The 19,509-nt window shown below is 52.1% G+C and overlaps 3 protein-coding genes across 3 annotated transcripts; 1 reads left to right on the top strand and 2 right to left on the bottom strand.

Annotated features, from left to right (window-relative positions):
* Positions 1-1,033: 1,033 nt before the first annotated feature.
* On the bottom strand, positions 1,034-2,889 carry Sdf2l1 (stromal cell derived factor 2 like 1). Its single transcript, XM_020160649.2, has 3 exons — positions 2,644-2,889; positions 2,140-2,336; positions 1,034-1,436 (listed from the first exon to the last, which is right to left on the bottom strand). The coding sequence occupies exons 1-3, from the start codon at positions 2,828-2,830 to the stop codon at positions 1,155-1,157; spliced, it is 666 nt and encodes a 221-aa protein (XP_020016238.1). The 5' UTR covers positions 2,831-2,889; the 3' UTR covers positions 1,034-1,154.
* A 143-nt stretch (positions 2,890-3,032) lies between these two features.
* Positions 3,033-15,897, bottom strand: Ccdc116 (coiled-coil domain containing 116). Its single transcript, XM_074061025.1, has 4 exons — positions 12,930-15,897; positions 11,569-12,120; positions 10,868-11,455; positions 3,033-9,719 (listed from the first exon to the last, which is right to left on the bottom strand). The coding sequence occupies exons 1-4, from the start codon at positions 12,999-13,001 to the stop codon at positions 8,841-8,843; spliced, it is 2,091 nt and encodes a 696-aa protein (XP_073917126.1). The 5' UTR covers positions 13,002-15,897; the 3' UTR covers positions 3,033-8,840.
* Positions 15,879-18,256, top strand: Ydjc (YdjC chitooligosaccharide deacetylase homolog). The gene is made up of 5 exons (XM_020160647.2): positions 15,879-16,164; positions 16,252-16,411; positions 16,619-16,718; positions 16,808-16,985; positions 17,171-18,256. The coding sequence occupies exons 1-5, from the start codon at positions 16,001-16,003 to the stop codon at positions 17,538-17,540; spliced, it is 972 nt and encodes a 323-aa protein (XP_020016236.1). The 5' UTR covers positions 15,879-16,000; the 3' UTR covers positions 17,541-18,256.
* The last annotated feature ends 1,253 nt before the right edge of the window (positions 18,257-19,509 follow it).

The raw sequence follows: 19,509 nt of genomic DNA, 5'->3' as shown, positions 1-19,509 counted from the left end.
TATCAGACAGCAAAAGGGAGGAAATCTTCGTTTCTGAATTCTTTTTATATGCTGTGCACATCTCTATTCAGAAAAAAAGAAGAAATGGATTCACTGGAAAAAAACAGTTTGGCAGTGGAGGGACCAGAGTCTCAGGGGAGAAGAGTAATGGAGTCCTCCTCTCCTCAGGACTCAACTGGTGAGAGCTTTTCTCCTACCCTTACACCACCAGTCTTTAATAATAAAATCAAGTGATTTTATAAATATTAGTGCTCTGCCCATACTATTCCAAGCCCCCTCTGGCCAGTTGCCACCCCCAACCTCTCCTTGGGCCTCTTTTTGGTTCTTTCTCAGGGAAGCAATACTCTTTTATCCCTAGCCCTCCCTTAAGCCCTTCCTGTCCTATGTAGCCTCCCTCAACACCCTGCCTCCAGTTACCAAGTTCAGGAAGCCTGTCCAAGTTGGGCTCCTCTTCTGGGAAGCCTCCTCAACCTTTGGAGGTGGTTGGTCTTTGCAGTTGCCTTCCCTTGAGATATCTTTTCAGGTTCTCCTTAGGACCTTGGAAGGTCATGGGTTGGGGACTGAGATGCCACATTGCTAGGCAGGCTGTGGTTCCATTTGCACCAAGAGTTAGGTGGCCTGTGATGCTAATTTCCAGCAGGTGGGCAGAATTCTCACCTGGTCCATGGTCAAAGTCAAGTGTCAAGACTGCCACAACTGCCAGGACAGTAGGGTCCTCACTGTAATGGATGAGGGAACTGGAGAGCCTGAGCCCCATATCCTAGCTGGAAGGGTTTGGGGATCCCACTCATCTTGCCCTGGGTCCCAATCCCCTCAACAGGAAAGTTGTTCAGGCTCGGGGACTGTGAACTAAGTCTCTTGCCATCAGTCCAGCTATGGGTAACAGGAGAGCTGACTGCTCAGGGCAGTATTAGAATTCATGAAAGAGCATCACAAAGGTTTGGCAGGTTCAGCAGCCAGGCCCGACTGGAGAAAGGTTTTGCACCAGAGATGGTGCACCTTCTGGTCACCCCCAGCCTCCAAGCAAACACAATCACAGACCAACATTCTTTAATCATAAAGGCACTTAAGGACCCCTATAAACCCAAAGTCTTTGCTGAGAGTGGCTCTGCAGCTGTCCTACCCTGCTACCCTCCATTCACCCATCCACACACTCAGAGTTCATCGTGACCTGCAGAGGGCTCCGAACTGGGCTTGATGAAGATCCCTTCCATGGCCTTCCATGTGTTGTGCGTATTGGCACTGGGCATGCCATGCACCTCGTGTTGCCCACGGATGGGGCTCCCATACTGCTCACCAGTGACTGACAGGAACACAGAGGTACCCACATGCTGGAAGCGCACAGAGGCATCACGCTCCCAGTGCTGCCCAGAGCAGCGCACTGTCCACAGGTCCAGGTCATCACCCTCACCATCTTCTCCAAAGGCGCTCACCTCCTGTGGGTGTGGGGTATAGAGGGCACAGAGTCACTCGAGATACTTCTCAGGTAGGGCACCCAGTGCACTGGGCCTATGGTCCTTTCCTCTGTACCTCTCTGAACCTCAGCTTCTACAGCTGCAAAATGGGGCTCCCTTCCCAATGCAGGATCTTTGGACACATACACACCCTGTTGCATCTATCTGTGGAGTGATCACTGCCTCTTATGGAGCTAAACCCTCCTTCTCCGTGTTCTCCCAGTCCGAACCCCTCTAAAGTCCAGTCCCCCAGGCTGACAGTCAAGGTCTCTTATCTCCAACTTTTTCTTCCACAAACTCCCCTAAAGTACTGACAGTTCCAGCCCAACCCATGGAGCTCCAATGATCACCATATACCTTGGCACAAACTCTCCCACGGGCTTGGAAAGCCCCCTTTTTTCCCGTCTGGGACCTGGGGGACTCATCTTTCCAGACCCAGCAGAGTTCCTCCTCCCAAAGGCTGTATGGATCCCTCTTCCGGGACCCAGGTTACCCACAAAGAGGAACTAATCACACAGCTCTCTCCTCCAGTCTGTCTCCCAGGACAGGGCCCTGGTCATCAGCGCCACACGCCCAAGAGGGGGCGCTCGAGTAAACATTTCTGAATTGCCAAGGCTCTGCCCCCCAAACCCCCGCCCCTCACACACCCCACAAGGGCCTGTGCAGGCGGTCGAGGGGGATTTACCTGGTTGTTGGATAGCGGCGACGGGAAGTGATGCGTGTGCAGGTTCTTGCCAGTGAGCACGTGCGTGAGCCGCACCGACTGCCCGCAGCGCACCGGGAGCCCGCGCGGGCACCCGCCCTCCGAGCCGCCGCGGATCCGCCAGTAGCTATTGGCGTCGTCCGAGGACTCCACGCCGGTCACCGACTGTTGGCCGCTGCCTGAGGAGGGACAAGCCACCCCTGTCAATCGCACAACTCCGGATCCTCGTCCTGGACACCATCGAGTTTCACCCACACCCTAACTTTGGGATCCTAACGGCTCAGCCCCAGCCCCGGCCCCTGCCTGATTCCCAAGTCCCTTGGCCCCAAGTTACCTGTCGACCCTCCTTGTCCCCGGTCATTACCTCTCCAGGCCCGCAACCCCTCAGCCACTTGGCTCTCTGACAGCCCACGGACACCACGACCACCGCTCCTTCAAAGCCCCAACCCCGACCTCTGCCCCTTGGCGATCCCCAGCCCCGCGCACCAGATCCGTATTTGATGTCGTGAGAGTGCAGCCGCACCCTGTGGTGCGTGTTGAGCAGCTTCAGCACCGACCCGCAGGTCACGAGCCCCACGCTGGTTTTGGAGGCGCCACCACCCGGCACCAAGAGCGTCAGCAGCAGCCCCAGCAGCGCGGGCCGAGCAGCCCCGCCGCAGCCCGCGCTCCGCATCGCCGCGGCCCGGCTCCAGCCGCTCGGGACCCCGGGCTGCTTCCGTCTCCACCGCAAGCCAATCCGGCTCTGACAGCGCCCGCCCGCGTAGGCCAATCGCCAACCCGCGCGGCGCCCCGCCTGCACTGCCATTGGATCATCTCGGAGGGGATCCACCCCCAGCTTTCCAGAGCAATAGCTGGGAGGGAATTGGAGACACGAGGAGAGTTTTGATTGGTCCACGCTTCCGAGAACTTACCAATGAATACCAAGGCTGCGAGCGCTCGGTAGCACCGTGAGTGAGCTTGCGGAGCTTTGCGGCCGCTGAACCCCTAAACGCCGGGCTCAGGGTCCTAAGACCATTCGAGAATATGTCCAGGAAGCCCGGTGATCCTGAACCTCTGGGACCTCAGTCATGCGTCTCTCCCCTCAGACCCTGGGCGTGCAGCTGCAGGGTCTTGAAACTGCTGGGTCAAAAGATTTTGTGATCACAAAGTGGACGGATACCAGATTTACTGAATCGCCTGGTCCCAAAAATTGATTAATCCCTCTCTGGACCCTGGGGTTTTTGACTCTCCCTGGCCACTCAGCCTTTTCATGGCAGGATCTCATGGTCACGGGGGTCAGGCCGCAGAATGGCAGCAGAGAGCTGTGGGGTTGAGGATAATGACAGGTTCTCACCAGAAAGACCCAAAGCTGTCTTAGGAAATCACAACCCAGGGAGACCGTGACAACCGAGCCTGTGGGGTGATCGTGTCCCCAGGTCTACTGGACACGAGTAGGTTCCCAGCTTGATGTCTTCTCAGAGGGTTGTCAGCTCAGTGTTCCAGGGGAGAACCTGTGCTACTGTTTTTACTTACTCATGCATGGAGCGTTCGTACACTGACTTCACTCCATTCTCTATGTTGGGGCCCCGTTATCCCCAAGAGGCTGCTAAAGCACGCACTTGGGGCACTAGCAAAACAGTGATTAAAGTTCATATTTAATTAAACCCTCCGGAATTATGCATTCAGATAATACAGAGTAAAGCCTTTTTGACGACAGCAACATGTTTAGGTCTTTTTTTTTTTTTTTCTTTTTGGCGGTACTGAGGTTTGACCTCAGAGCCCTGTAGCAAGTGCTCTATCACTTGAGCTAGGCTCCCAGCCCAGTTTTTACTTTTTGGGTTTTTTTTGGGGGGGGAGGAGGCAGTACTGGCATTTGAACTCGGGGCTTGGTGCTTGTTAGGTAGATGCTCTACCTTTTGAGCCATGCCTCCAGACCTGCTTTAGTTATTCTTCAAATAGGGTCTCCCATTTTTGCTCAGGCATCCTCAGACCACAATCCTCCCTATCTCTCTGTCTCCTAAGTAGCTAGGATTACAGATGTGTACCACCACACTTGTTAATTTAGATTTTGTTTGTTTTCTGTAGTGCCAAGGCCTCACACATGCTAGGCCAAGTGCCCTGCTACTGAGCTATACTCCCAACCCTATGTAGGGGTTTTGTGTTTAATGATTTTATTTATTTGGTGGTACTGGGGTTTGAGCTCAGGGCCTTGCACTTTCTAGGCAGGTGCTCTGCCACTTGAACCACTCCGCCAGCCCTTTGTTTGTGCGTTGGAATTTTTAAAGATAGGGTATCACAAACTATTTGCCTGGGCTAGCTTCCTACCTCAATACTACTGAACTCTGCCTCCTGTAGCTAGGATTACATGCATTACATACAGTGGCCAGCTTAATGTTTTTATTTTAACTTACATATGGGATAAGACACCTTGATCTTTTTAACAGTGTCTAAATGGCCAATGGTATGTCCTAGATTTGGCAGACCCTACTCTTGGCAGAACTACAACCTTGCAGAAAGTCATCACCCTGATCCTGGCCACCTCCTCTCCTCCTCCTCTCCTCCAGACTAGATGGAGGGGCAACAGCACAATCTGAGAGGCAACGGAAATGTCTTCTTGGAAATATCAGGAGGTACCTCAAACTTAACATGTCTAAAGTAGAATTCCTGGACTCCTCCCTGGTGCTTCTCCAGGCTTTCAAGTCTCAATAAATGGCATTTCCAATCACTAGTTACTCAAGTCCAAAACATGGAATTCTTCTTTGATTCCTCTTCTTTTTTATTTGCCTAGGTTGGCTTTGACCCACAATCCTCCTGATCTCTGCCTACTAGTAGCTAGGATTACAGGCATGAGCCACCAGTGCTGGACTGATTCCTGATCTTTAATTCCTCACATTTAATCCAGTAAGTCTTTGTTTCTGGGTGGGGTTGGTAGGACTGGGGTTTGAACTCAGGACTTCGTGCTAGCAAAGCAGGCAGTCTACGGCTTGAGCCACACCAAGTCTTGATGGCTCTTGAATCTACCATCTCCACCCTAATCCTAATGCGGTCTCTCCTCCTAACAGGTATCTACCACTACCTCCTAACAGACCTCCCTGTTTTCACTATGCTGGCTCTTACACAGGCATTCTCTGGAAAATGGTGGAAGCAAAAAGCAGACCATGCCAGACACCCACTGAAAGCTTTCGGTATTTTGTTTAGTTGCACTTAGGACCAGAAGATGGCAAGAATAGAGTAGGCAACCTCCCTGACAATCAGAAACAGGACTCTAAGTAAGCTGTGTCAGTTGTTAGAATCAAATGAAGTCGTTTTGATTACTTATCTAAGTAAGTAAATCTTGGGGATTGTGAAGGGACCTGATAATTAGAACTAGCCACCTAAGACCGCCAGAGCTATGACCTTGCACATAGGTCACCACAACTGTACATAGAAGATATTTTAGCAAGGACAGCTGTCCAGCAAATGTTTCATCTCAGACTGGCACCATCCTTGTTAATCTTTGTAGCCAATGATTATTATTATTTCAAAATAGTTTATGAAGGCTGACAGAGTGGGTCAAGTGGTAGAGTACCTGTTTAGCAAGCATAAGGGCTCTGAATTCAATCCTCAGTACTGCCAAAACAAAATAGTTTTTGTAATCTTCATTTCTCCTTTAAAAACTTTCCTTTACGCCAGCACCAGTGGCGCATGCCTGGACTCCTAGTTACTTGGGAGGCAGAGATCAGGAGGCTTGTGATTTGAGACCAATCCAGGCAAAAGGTTCTCGAGACCCTATCTTGAAAATACTCAACACAAAACAGGGCTGGCAGAAGGGCTCAAGTAGTAGAGTGCCTATCTAGCAAGCATGAGGTCCTGAGTTAAGACCCCAGTACTGCCAAAAAAAAAAAAAAAAGGAAAGAAATCTCAATCTCCTCAAATATGCTCTGCTATTCCCAAATATAATTTTTTGGAGACTCTCTGATTACCATTCAGTTGACAGCTAAGACTCCAGAACCAGAATGGGGAAAAACCATTGCTCCTCTCCTTTGATTCTCCTAGGGCTTCTACTGTTCCCCTCTCTGCTTCCCTCTGCAGACAATGTTCCCTGGCTCACCCTATAGACAGGTGCTCAGGTCTGAATATGCCATCTCCAGTGCCCTCCATCTTCCAACATCATCTGTCTTCAGGTTCAGATTCTCAAGTGTCTGAGCACTCAATATAGGTTGTGTACTGCTCAAAGTGCAAAACAGCTGTGGAGGAGAGGAAGGGTGGACAAGCTAGTCTCCAATATGGCCATGAACAATTCTTCCTATTCTGGGGCTGAGGAGATAGCTCATGGTAGAGTACTTTCCTAGCATGTGCAAGGCCCTGGGTTCAATCCCAGCACTGTAAAAGGAAACAAACAAACAAACAAAATTCCTGCCATTATGTAAGCAAAGGCAGTGGAGTTCCTTTCCCTTCCTCCTGAATCTGGAAAGGCATTGTGACTCACTTGACCAACAGAATGGCAAAGAAGTGGTGCTGTGGGACGTCTGAGTGCTACCTATAAGAACTCCAGTGGTTCCTCCTTTCTCCATCTAGGAAGCCAGCTGCCGTCCCAAGCTATAAGAATATAGGCTAGCCCGATGCCAGTGGCTCATGCCTGTAATCTAGCTACTCGGGAGGCAGAGATCAGGAGGATACTGGTTCAAAGCCAGCCTGAGCAAATAGTTCGTGAGAATCTATCTCGAAAAATACCCAACACAAAATAGGACTGGTGGAGTGGCCCTGAGTTCAAACCCCAGGTTGAAAAAAAAAAAAAGTGCAGGCTAGGTTACTGAATGGAGAAAGGCTGTAAGGCTGTAAGGCAAAAGACCCGGGAAGAAAGAGCCCATTTGGAATGTTCCAGCCTCCCAGCTGAAAGCAATCACATGAGCCACCTCAGCCTACACCAGCTGAATCTTTCAACCCCAGTGTCATAATAAATAATCATTGTTTGACGCCACTAAAGCCTTGGGTGTTTTTTATACAGCAAGAAATAGCTGGAATACAAGCTAAGGACATGTGTCTCTAGCATACCTTATCAGTGTTTTCCAAAGGGGCTGCTCCTACCACCCCAATAATGGGTGCCTCTGAGGTTGGAGGGGGGCTATGTTCTTGTCTGTCTTCATGGCATGGAAGTAGAACTTAGGAAGGTGGTAGGAATCAGAGCAGCTGCTATCCCTTGAAGTCTGCGGGCTTCCCTCTTGGCTCCTTTCTATGGACAGGATTTCTCACTTGTGGATGTGTGGATGAGCTACTCCTCACCATTCACTTTGTCTTCATCAGTGTAAATAACCAGAATCTCTTGGTTCATCCCAACTGCATGACCCTGGGAAAGAATTCAACTGGCCCAGCTTGGGATAAGGCCAATAAAATGGAGCCAAGTGGTATCACAGTAAGGTACAAGGGCTGTGGTGTCAATGAAGGGTGGTCTCAGGGAATAGGCATTGTGAATTGAGTCCATGCCCTAAGAGATCTCTGCCACAAATGTGTCCCTGACCCACCCACCTTAGGATCCTCCCTAGTCCTGCAGAACAGCATCTGAGCAAATTCTCCTTGAATCTAAGGGTGTAAGTTTTATAGGTGTCCAAGGAACCTCCCCTGTCTGGCTCCAGAGGGATCCTTACAGTTTCCGTGTCTTCCCATGTGGATCTCTCAGTATGGTCAAGTTTGACCAAGTACGCCTGGCTTCTATGCACCAAGGTGGGCTCCAGGGTGCCATGAGACAGACACCTCCCCACTCCAGTTCCCCACAATGACAGCCTGTGCCAGAAAAGCACAGCGGAGTCTTCATGTGTTTTTTTGTCTACTAGTGAGGCTGGACCACATGGACAGCTAGGGGAAGTTGAGCTGTCCCCTGGGTGAAGGTCTGTGGATATGGCCACACATAGCTGCCCTAGGGAGGCAGAGGGAATCAGGCTGCTGTGCTGGAGGCACTGCATGGCTGGAAGCCCCAGGAGAGCTTTGGGGAGGAAGCCTACCAAGCAAAGCATGATCCACGCCCACAGATCTTTGTAGACTGAGCCACTTTGCAGAACCATTGCTGAAGACTCAGTTACGTTGCCAGCCCTGGGCAGCCAATCCATAGCCTGATGAACCAGCACTCATCACATGGCCCGGCATGAAAACGCTGTATTCTCAGGAGTTGGAAATGGCAAATACAAATGAGGAAGACAGGTATCCATGAGAGTATCAGGAGGGTGCCTGCATGATTCAATGTGAGAATGTGGCAAATCAAAGCAAGGAGGGAGCTGTCCCAGGCAAAGGAAGATCTTTCCAAAAGCAGAAGCCATGATGCACAAGGGCCGACTAGGAGTCCTAAGAGCTGTGAAAGGCCAGGAAGTTGCCAATTAGGGTAGAGAAGATCTACATGGTAGAATAGGCAGTCTGATACGTGAGAGGAGAGTGGCCACACAGCAGAGCACGAGAGGTCCCAGGGTCAGAGTACCATCAGCTGTCATGAAGGGCTATCCAAGTCTACTCAAAGGCAGGGGAACAGGTGCAAAGAAAGGAAGACTGAAATCTCAAGATGAGACGGCTATGCTCCATCAACATGTGTTTTATTTCTGTTTTTCTCATTGGCTCCCTCATGGGCATCAACCCATCCTGACCCCTGTTCAGGGCAGCGGTTGCCAAGATGAGCAATTATTCCAATGGAGGAAGAGGAGGAGCAGGGAATGGAGCACTAGGTATGGCTTATGGGGATCTCATGGGGGGTCACTGTGGACAGTGTCCACAGAGGGGCTGATCAAGGCCTCTGATTCAGGCTTGAGGGGGTTCAGGTACTCGCTCAGATATTCGTAGGACTCCTTATCCTTTTCCTCAACCTCGTCCTCATCCTCGTCCTCAACCTCATCCTCATCCTCATCCTCAACCTCAACCTCAACCTCAACCTCATCCTCAACCTCCTCCTCCTCCTCCTCCTCCTCCTCATCCTCTTCCTCTTCCTCTTCACTACCTTCACCATCCTCAATGTTCACCATTTCCTTAGATTTGTGGGAACTGGAGCCCATGTTGATGATGGAGAACACAGAGAGCTTAGGCTCTGGTAAATTTGTGGGTATCTGCTCCTCAACTGTAGTGGATTCCTGAGGGCTGGGCAGCGGGTGGATTGGCGACTCGGTGTAGAGGGATTGGTGGGACTCAGTGGTCTGGTCTTGATTGCTGTCAGTGGCTAGCTCAAGCTGTGTGGAGGGGGACTCTGTGTTTTGCCCAGAGGCATCCCCCTGGGCAGTGGCTGCTGTTTGGGAGGTCTGCTTTGAGACCGGCCGTTCCAACTCGGCCTTCTCCAGCTTCTCCAGCAGGCAGCTCCAGTCAATATTTGAAGATAGGCAGATATGGGAACCCTTCACCTTCTTGAAGCCCAAGATGATATCCATGAGCGTCTCAGTGACAGGAAAGGAGATAAAGCCAAGCTGCTTGTTGAGGCCGTCCTCGAACTTGTGCTTGCATAGGAGCAGGGAGACTGCTCGCTCGATCAAGAAGTTGATGAGCTCTTCATACCAGGGGTTGGAGACGTGGGACATGCTGGACTTGGATAAGATTGAGGGCAGCGGCTTCTTCTTTGTGAACCTGTTGTTGGAGCTCTGCACAGCAGTCAGGGAGGGAAAAGGAGACACGTCACCCCTCATTGGTCTTGTTCCTCCTGCTGCCCCGTGACACATATCCACTACACCCTCCTTTGCATCACAACCCTCCTCCCCATAGCCCTGCTCATTATACACACACAAACCATATTTGTCACACTAAGGGACTAAGGGTGCAGTTCTACCTCATCTGGCACTCAATAACCAACCCTCATGCTCACTTCATCTGCCTTGCCTATCAGATCTGGGGCAAGGTCATAGTGTCTGCAGACTTGAACCTTTACAAACTGGCTCCTGCAAGCTCATGCCTAGGCCTGTGTTCTGAGGAAAGCATGCCTGGACCTTGATGAGGGCAGGGTTGGGGGACTGCTAGGATCCCACCAGGATGAAGACATCTATGTCTTCTACCCTTCTTGGACAATGTTCCATCAGCAGGGCAGAAAGACCAGACAGACCTGCAGCTGGATTAGAGGGAGCTAGATCCAAGCTAGGATGCAGGTCCCACTCTAGGCAAAAACTGCTGTCCACAAGGGAAAGGAAACTCCCCATGTGGGAGGGCCTCCAAGATTCACGTTCAAATGTTAAAAAAAAAAAAATACCCAGGATAAAAATGAACCTTTATTCATCTTTGATAACACTTGGTAGTAGCTAGGCCAGGATTCCTGGTCCCCCAGCAGCTTGTACCCTACCAGGAGGTTTCCACAGTGCAGGGTAAGAGATCTGGACCTTAGGCAGCTGCCAGTAATGGTGGCTGCTAAGAATGGTGAGGGGGCCCTTCCCCTGCAAATTTTTCCCCAAGATCCCTAACCCTGCTCTTGAGGAGGTCATCTCTGAACACAATGAAGCGGGAAAAGGGGAAATGCTCCTTACCAAGAAGAGGAGCAGGGAGAACATGGAGAGAAAGGAGGAGGAGGGTGGGGGGAGGCAAGTGGGCGTGGGACTGGGCCCCTCAGGCAGCACTGGCTGGAGGCCAACTCTACCGTGATCCCAGGGGCCGGCAGGGTGAGATGGAGGCCATGCCAGGGCTGGGCCCTCTGGCTGGAGCTCAAAGCTACAGGTGGATTCTGTAATTTGGGATCTGAGTCAGGTGCCTCCTGTGTGGGGTGGAATGAGGGCTTGGGGACATTGAACTCTTCTGTGGGTATCACCTTCAGCCTGAATCTGGTGGCCATCTGGGCATTAGACATGGTGGGGGAGCCCCGTCTGCTCTTGTTTTTCCTCCAAAACATCTTAGGGCTGGAGGCTGTGGTGGGAAGGGAATTGTAGGGTTCCTCCCCTTCTTTGGGTGTGACCAGCTTAGAATCTGGCTGCCGCAGATGGTTAACTGGTACATTGGGTTCGGTGGCAGGGAAGAGAGGGCAGCCATCATGGCGGCGGGCACCACTGAGCTTGTCCACAGCCTGGCTGACCACGTTGTGCAAGGCAGGGAAGAGGTGATGCTTGGCCAGGAAGTCCAGTGTGTGATAGGGTTCACGGAGCGAGCAGTAGCCAGGCAGGTCGAAGGATGCTGGCTGGCTGAGCAATGACTTCATCTCCCTGTTGAACTCTCGTTTGAGGAACATCAGCTCCCGCTCTCCAGGTCCCAGCTCTGATGCTGAAGGGGTGCCTGGGCAGGAGCCCAGCAGCCCTGAGAACCAGGACAAGGGCTGCTCCTGAGTCCATTGGCTACTGGTCTGGCTGTCTAGGGAGTCCCATAGCAGGGAGTTCCTCTGAGAGTTGGGTTGAGTCAGGACTCTCTGCAGAGAGAGGGAGATCCTGAGAAGTGTCCAGGAGTAGCCAAGCCAGGCTTGATCCCGACCTAAGCTTAGATCCACCCTCCACTAGCCCCAGCCATGGCCCCAGATCTCACCCCTTTGTTCTCCAGCCGCTGCAGCCGCTTGAGGCTTTTCTCCAGCAGGAGTGTGTCCTTCATGGGTGGCAGTGAGCCCAAGCCTTGGGCACCCAGCTCACTATCTCGGTTGTGGGAACCCAGACAGCCAACCTTGAGGCTGCTATGGGAGTCAGACATGGAACTGGAGCAGGATGGGTAATTGTTGGGATCTCCAGTGCAGAGGGTGGGTCGAGCACGGTGCCGATGCACAGTGTTGAAGCTGGGTCGGGGCCTCACCCGCCGAGCACCACTCGGCACCTCCACAGGGTCCTTCACCTCCACCAGTGGCACCCCAGCATCTGTCTTCATAGCAGCCAAGCGCTCTGTTGCCTCCTCTACCACTGACTGCAGGCTGTCCAGCACCTGACCCTGAGTCAGGAAATCCAGGAAGCTGCCAAAGGCCTGAGGGCACTTAGGGTCGGGTCGGTGGCCCTGGTGCGCTGAACTGTCACTCATTGTTGGGGGATATGGCACACGACTCAGCTTGGAAGCTGGCCCCATTTCTGGCAACAGTGGCTTCTTGGGCTGCACCTGGGCAGACAGACTAGTCATACAAAGCAGGATGCACTGCAGGGGAGAGGCCCCTGAGGTCCTCCGAGGGTGCCACTAGGAGCTGGGGTGGGGATTGAGCACCAGCTCTGAAAAGAATCACTTTATTATTTTTTTTTCTTTCAGTAGTGATGGGGATGGAATTCAGAGTCTTGAGCATGCTAAACAAGTATTGTACCCCTGAGCACCCTGAAATTGCACTTTAGAGTCAGTAAATCCTGGGTTTGGACCTTTGGCTCTGCTACCTTCAGGGTGCATGAAGGTACCCACAATGGCCCCTCTTGAGGTCCAATTTCCTCATGTGCAAAGTGAAAATCTCTTTAGGATTGCCCTGCAGTATATCCAACACCTACATTTAACATTACCTGTCTGTGGAGTCTGAAAGCCTGGACTCACACCATTCCTAAACCGACAATCATAAAAGCCCTCTCGCCTCTTCCTGTTCCTCGTCAGTCTATAGAGCCAGCCAGCTCTGATTCCATTGCTGTGCAGGGGCGAGCTCTTGAGCTCCTGAGCCCTGCACTACCCATGGCTGCTTCTCCAACTTGATGACTTCTCCAACTGGATGATTTCATGCTCCCACTCTGGGTTCCTAGCCCACACAAGTCCCTCCCAGGTGGCTAGAGTCAGGAAGAAATGGGGAATGAAAGTGAGGGTGGATCAGAGCCCAGGAGGCAGTCACAGGCGAGGTCAAGGCTATAATAAGGACTTCCCAGGGAGAAGAGCAATAGGAAATGAGAAGTGGTGGTCTGGGGCGCTGTGTAGGGGCCCTGCCGAGGACATTTACTTACCCGTACCACATACGTGCTGTGGCCAGCCTCGTCATCGGCCAGGTATCCCGAGTGGTGACGGCAGCTGGCCATGATGCGGGTAGCCAAGTCTTCCCTGCCTCTTCTCTTAGGTTCCGCAGCACAGCCGAGGACTCCTCTCTGAGCAGGACAGGGAGACGGCGTGAGGGTCAGTTCACTCCTTCATGGGTTCTAGTCTCTATCTGTCCATCCCCTGCTGCCAGTGGCCCTGCAGTCTTTGGGTCCCTCGCTCCTCGCACCCTGTGTCCTGTACTTATCTGGGGCCCCTCATTTCCTCTTAGCCTTTCACGCATCTGCGAACCGTCCCATTCCTGAGTTGGGGTGGGGGACTACGAGGATGTCCACATCCTGTCTGAGACCGTCTCTGCGTCTGGGTGTGTATCCAGCCCTCTCTCCTCCCAGTCCGGAGTCGCTTGTCATTCCGACCCGCTCACCAGAGTCCCGGCCGTGCTCTGCGCGAGCTCGCGCGGGTCGTCGAGGACTGGAGAAGCCACCGGGCTCTAGAATTGTGCAGCCGCCCCACCCCGACCTGCTCATTAACATACTGTATCCTGATTGGCTAACAATGGACCTTTCGCCCACTAGCTTGCCCGACACAATGGTTTGAGGCGGGGCCCGCGCTGGCTCCTCCCCCACCACGCCAGCCCATGTGGGGCTCACATCTTTGCTGATCCCGCTTTGTACCAATAGAAAGAGTTCTAAGGCTGGGGCTCGGATCTGTGATCCTTAGGGCAAAAGTCACGGCCTCCATCAGTGACAAAACCAGTGACCCTCCTCGGTCCCTTCCTGGTCGTGGCACAGCTTTGGACCTCCTGCCCTGACTGCTTTCTTTCCCGGGGCCTCCTCCTCTCGCTCAGTGTGGAGGTCCCCAGCATCCATCTTAAGATCTCTTCCTTATCTCTTCCTTCTACAGCCTTCCTACAAAGAGTCCTGTCTCTCCGTCATAGACCTCGGTTCAATTCCTGGCTCTGCTGTTTCTTGCTGATGTGACTCAGCCTGAGCAAGGACTCATCTGTAGGTGGGGCTGAGCGACTTTCCATGTGGAGTATGGGTATTACATAAAATCTTCATACAATACTCTAAGAGAAGCCCCATATAACCTTACCTCTTCTCCCTCCTTTCCCTTTCAGCCCAGACAGCTTGTCACCCCTCAACAGATTCACAAAGCAAACCCATCTCAGACTCTGCCACATCACGTTGTTAGTCTATCAGATGGTGTTCCTTTGGGGTAGGGACTAAGACAATCACTCCTAATTTCAAATACTTCCACTCACTGGCACCCAGAAAATGCTTAATGTCAGTTTCCTCTGTAGTCTGCAGATGCTCAGGGTTTCAGGGACTTTGGCCTTTCCATGATCAGCTTCCAGAGAATAGTGGTTGGTTGAGGTCTGAGGATTCAACAATCTCTATGATTGAACAAAACAGTCTTTATTTTATGAGCCTGATTGAAGAGCTCTTTGAGGACTCCAATGCTTACAAGGCTCCATGAGGTATCTGTCATATTCAGACCCTTTTCTGTCCCCAACCTAGGGTGAGGGAGACAGACAAGGCCAAGAGGACCAGAGCTGCAGGAACCAATACTAGCTCCACTACTCTGGGCAGGATCACACTTCCCTTCTTGAACCTTGTTTTCTTTTTTTTTGTGGTACTGGAGTTTGAACCCAAGGTCTACACCTTGAGCCACTCCACCAGCCCTTTTTTATGGTGGGTTTTTTTGAGGTAGGGTCTCCTGAACTTTTTGCCCAGGCTGGCTTCCAACAGACATATTCCTGATCTCTGCCTCCTGAGATTACAGGCATGAGCCAGTAGCTCCCTTTCTTTTGTTTGTTTGTTTGTTTGTTTGTTTTTGGCAGTGCCAATGGGGTTTGAATTTAGGGCCTCACACTTGTTAGACAGGCACTTTTACCACTTGACCCATTCTGCCAGTCCTTTTTTTTTTTTGTCATGGGTTTTGTCGAACTATTTGCCAGGGGAAGGGGAGGACTTTGTTTTCTTATCTGTAAAAACAGTAATGTCATTACCAATCTCATAGATCAGACCCAGGTACCACACTTCCACAAAGAAAATCAAGATAGCCACATTACAATGGAAACTCTGGCTGTCACCATGGTGACTGTTGGCTAAGTCATGGATAAAGAAAGTTTTTCTGGACAAAGGGCAAAAAAGTGAGGTTATGAATGTAAAAGTTATTTTTCCCGGAACTGGAGATGGAAACGGGCTAATGCTTTCTCAAATAAAGATATTGGTATGTGGTCATTTTCTTGTTTAGAACTTTGACTAAGAAAAACCATTCTCTTAGAAAAATCAGCAAAGGACAATAGGCAGTTTGAAAAAGAGAAGTAAAAATAGCTAATAAAATGAAAAAAACCTCATAGACATTGCTATAAAAATAAACATTACAAGAAAGACACAACTTGACACAAGCATCTTTAGTTAGTGGAGAAGAGGAATTGCATGTGTTCATTTTCTTAGAGAAAATATTAAAAAGCTAGAAAGTTAACAGTGAGAGGGCCCTGTAATACCAACTACAGTGCAGGCAGACAGTGATTGGGAGGATTGAGGTTCGTGGCTAGCCTAGGCAAGCTAGTGAGACCCGATCTTAACAAGACAGCATGGTGGTGCACAACTATAATCCTAGCTAAGCAGGTCGGCCTGGGCAAAATCAAGACCCTACTTGAAAAATAACTAAAAAGCAAAAAGGACTGGGGGCTAGCAATTGGGAGGCCCTAAAAGGAAAGTTAAGAGAGTTTTTCTTCAAATTTTTTTCTTTCCTCCCTTTTTTGGGGGCGGTTGAAAAATACATCACTTTTCAAATCTCATCTCAGTCAAGCAAAATTCTGCTTTGTAATAATACATGGAGCCGGGACTGGGTAGGGCGGAGCAGTCGGCAGAGAGTTGCAGGGCCACTCAGGGACCACTAGGTGGCGAGAACAAAGACGGACTCCAGCCGCTTCTGGGCGTGTGCGTCTGGACCGGGCTCCGGCAGCGCTCAAGGGCGGGATCTGGACTGTCCAGGCCACTTTCCTCAGGTCGCTAGTGGGTTCTGGGCGGCCATGGCCCGCCCGCGCGTGCTGCTGGTAGTCACGGCGGATGACTTTGGTTACTGCCCGCGACGCGATGAGGGAATCGTGGAGGCCTTCCTGGCAGGGACTGTGACCAGCGTCTCCCTACTGGTCAACGGCATGGCCGCAGAGAGTGCGGCGGAGCTGGCCCGCAGGTGAGGGCGACCCCCTGCAGGTTCGGGAGGGTTGGGGGTGCTCCCGCCCCGCAGCGGCCTGTGCTCCCGCTCGCGCTCCGCCCGCAGGCACAGAATCCCCACGGGTCTCCACGCCAACCTGTCCGAGGGCCGCCCCGTAGGCCCGGCCCGCCACGGCGGCTCCTCGCTACTCAGCCCCGGAGGCTTCTTCCTCGGCAAGACGGGATTCCGGGAGGCCGTAGCAGCCGGAGACGTGGCTTTGCCCCAGGTGCGGAAGCGCTGCTGCGGGAGAACGCTCACGATGACCCCCAAAACTGAGCCCGGAGGTCACCTTGAAGTCGAAGTGGTTAGGGGCAAGGACGGGTGCTGGATACTTCCCACGGTCACATGCTGCTGGAGCAGTGACAGCGGTGGCACAAAAGAGGATGCTCTGTAGCTGCTGCTGGGATCTCAGGGTGTCTGGCTCTCCCTCCAGGTGCGGGAGGAGCTAGAGGCCCAACTTAGCCGCTTTCGGGAGTTGCTGGGCGGGGCTCCCACGCACGTGGACGGGCACCAGCACGTGCACGTGCTCCCAGGTGAGTGAACTGAAGCTCCCACGGATGTCGCTAGGCCGATGCTGCTAGTGAGGCCACTTGCTCCCCCCCTGAGGCCCGTTCTCCTGCAGGCGTGTGCCAGGTGTTCGCCGAGGCGCTGCAGGCTCACGGGGTGCGCTTCACTCGGCTGCCGCTGGAGCACGGCGTGGGCGGCTGCGCGTGGTTGGAAGCCCCAGCGCGCGCGTTCGCCTGCACAGTGGAGCGTGATGCACGAGCCGCCGTGGGCCCCTTCTCCCGTCACGGGCTGCGGTGAGCACCTCTTCCCACTCCTGTTCTCCCTTCCCCCCATGGGTCCCTGCTCACCTGGCCGGTCATGTCCCTTCCTCTATCTAGAAAAGGGTCAGGCGTGGACTGGCCCTCATTTCACTTCCATCCCTCCTTATGCCTACCCTTGCGAGTCCTCCCGCTTGCCGCTGATGCCCTGGCACTCACAGGTGGACGGACGCCTTCGTGGGCCTGAGCACTTGCGGCCGACACATGTCTGCTCACCGCGTGTTGGGGGCACTGGCGCTGGCCCTGGAGAATATTCCCGCGAGCCACGCCCTGACAGCCGAGCTAATGGCACACCCGGGTTACCCCAGTGTGCCTCCAACTGGGGGTTGTGGTGAAGGCCCGGATGCTTTCTCCTGCTCTTGGGAGCGGCTGCATGAGCTGCATGTCCTTAAGGCGCCCACCCTGCGGGCCCAGCTTGCCCAGGACGGCGTGCAGCTCTGTGCCCTGGACGACCTGCAAGAATGGGGCGGGGAGAGAAGCGGGAGGGACTCCCCTGTGAGGCAGCACTTCCTGGGGCACTCTCCACCCTGACAAGTAGTAACACTTAGTGTGGAGAAAGGGGACCAGAATTAAGTTCTTGCAGAGTCTGGAACTAGACCCTAGAGCAGGGTCTGTGACGACCCAGGGTGAGACACTGCCAGTCTGTGCCCAGCTGTGTCTTCATGGCTCAGAGTGGTAGCTGGAACTTGGGCAGCTCCTTTTGGCTGTAGCTGAGCATGTGGTGTTAATTCTTATAGCAATGTAGCATTTGGTGCGAATTCATGTTCAATGTAAACACCTGATTGCTTAGGGGAAGTACCAAGAGATTGGTGTTAATAAAGTAATGTGTTTTTTTTTCAGACTTGGGTGGTTTATAAACAGTACCTAGGAAACCTTCACAAAAACAAGAATGGACAAAGAACAACTCCTTTTTGGCTCAGAGAAGTCAATGTTGCAAAAAAGATATGCAAAAGCATCTCCACATTCTGGTTTTGTTCATGCTTGGGTGCTTTGGGTTGGTTTGTTTTTTGACATGGGGTCTCACTATGTTACCCAGGGTGGCCTCGAATTCCTGGACTCAAGGGATCCTCTCACATCAGTCTCCTGAATAGCTGGGACAGCCACACACCACTACATCTGGCAATGTTTAAGTTTTTCTTTACTCATTTCTTGGGGTGGAATTGGGAGAAGATTGTCTCAATAGGCTGTTTTGGGGGGAATAAAATAATATCAGTTTTGATTTAAAAACAAGCAAACCACTCTAGGGGACAGATCTGAGGAGGTCCTGCAAGCTCATAGGAGTGTGCTTAAAGTTTTCCAGGAGGGGTAGTCTTCTGTAGAAGTGGGAACCTGGGTGGGGCACGGGTGGCTCATGCCTGTAATCCTAGCTACTTGGGAGGCAAAGATTAGGAGGATCAAGATTCGAGGTCAGCCTAGGCAAATAGTTTGAGAGACCCTATCTCAAAAATACTCAACACAAAACAGGGCTGGCGGAGTGGCCTTCCTGAGTTCAAGCCCCTGTACCATCCAAAAAAAAAAGAAAAACCTGGATTCCTAACTGGACCTGGTGATGTATATGGATATCCTGTGGGCACGCCCCATGTCCCTGAGATGCAGGGAGCAGAAGTGAAGGTGGTGGGGAGTTCTGAGTGACACAGTGATCCTGCCCCACTCTGAAGGGTGAAAGGCAGAGGAGCAGATGGACACCACATGACCCTTCTTTCTCATGTAATTTCTTATAACCCCATTTTACAGAGCAAGACCTTGAGCCTGGTCATTATTTTATTAGAAATGCTCTGGGGCCCTGGCCTATGTCAATCATGGGGTCAGGTGCCAAGAGAGCTCCTACTTGGTCTAGGCAGCCTAGAACGAGTGGGATCTTGCTCCTTCCTGGCTCTTATCTCCTGACTGTGACTTCAGCTTTCTCTTATAGCTCCATGCTTATTTTCCCTCTTAACCTTCCCTTTGACCTTGATTCTGGCAGCCATAGCACCTTTCCTAGTTCCTTTCTTTCATACCTTGTTAACAGAAATTGTTTGGACCCCACTGTTGTCTAGCCTTCACCTCCTCTCATTGGCCTTTGAGGTCTGGTCACACTCCTGCATGCTCCTTGCTGGGGCTGGCAGGAGTGGCCCAAGGGCAGCCTGTTGCCACAGAGGTGGCTCCCACAAGAGGGGTTCTGCTATGGAGTGCTCAGAGGAGGCAGCTGTGTGGCTCTGAGACTAGTGAGAGAGGTATGGGTAGGCAGGAGACAGACTCAGGGGTTCTGCACAGATGCTAGAGGACACTGTGGGAATGGCTACTGTCATCCAGGGAAGGAAGGATGAACAGATGGAGGCTGAGAACAATCCTTGGAACCTTGAGCATTTAGGAGAGAGATTGGTAAGACAAGGAGACTGGGGCCCACCTCACCAGGAGAGGGAAAGTACTAAGGATCTGGTGTGGGGATGAGATGCCAGGTGTTACTTCTTACACCAAGCTCACTGCACAGTGACTTAGGCAAGTGATTTACTGTTTACCT

The sequence above is a fragment of the Castor canadensis genome, chromosome 18 (assembly GCF_047511655.1).
Source record: "Castor canadensis chromosome 18, mCasCan1.hap1v2, whole genome shotgun sequence".
In the NCBI taxonomy this organism is placed as follows: Eukaryota; Metazoa; Chordata; class Mammalia; order Rodentia; family Castoridae; genus Castor; species Castor canadensis.
Note: the sequence above shows the minus strand (reverse complement) of the source record. Positions and strands in the feature narration are given on the sequence as shown.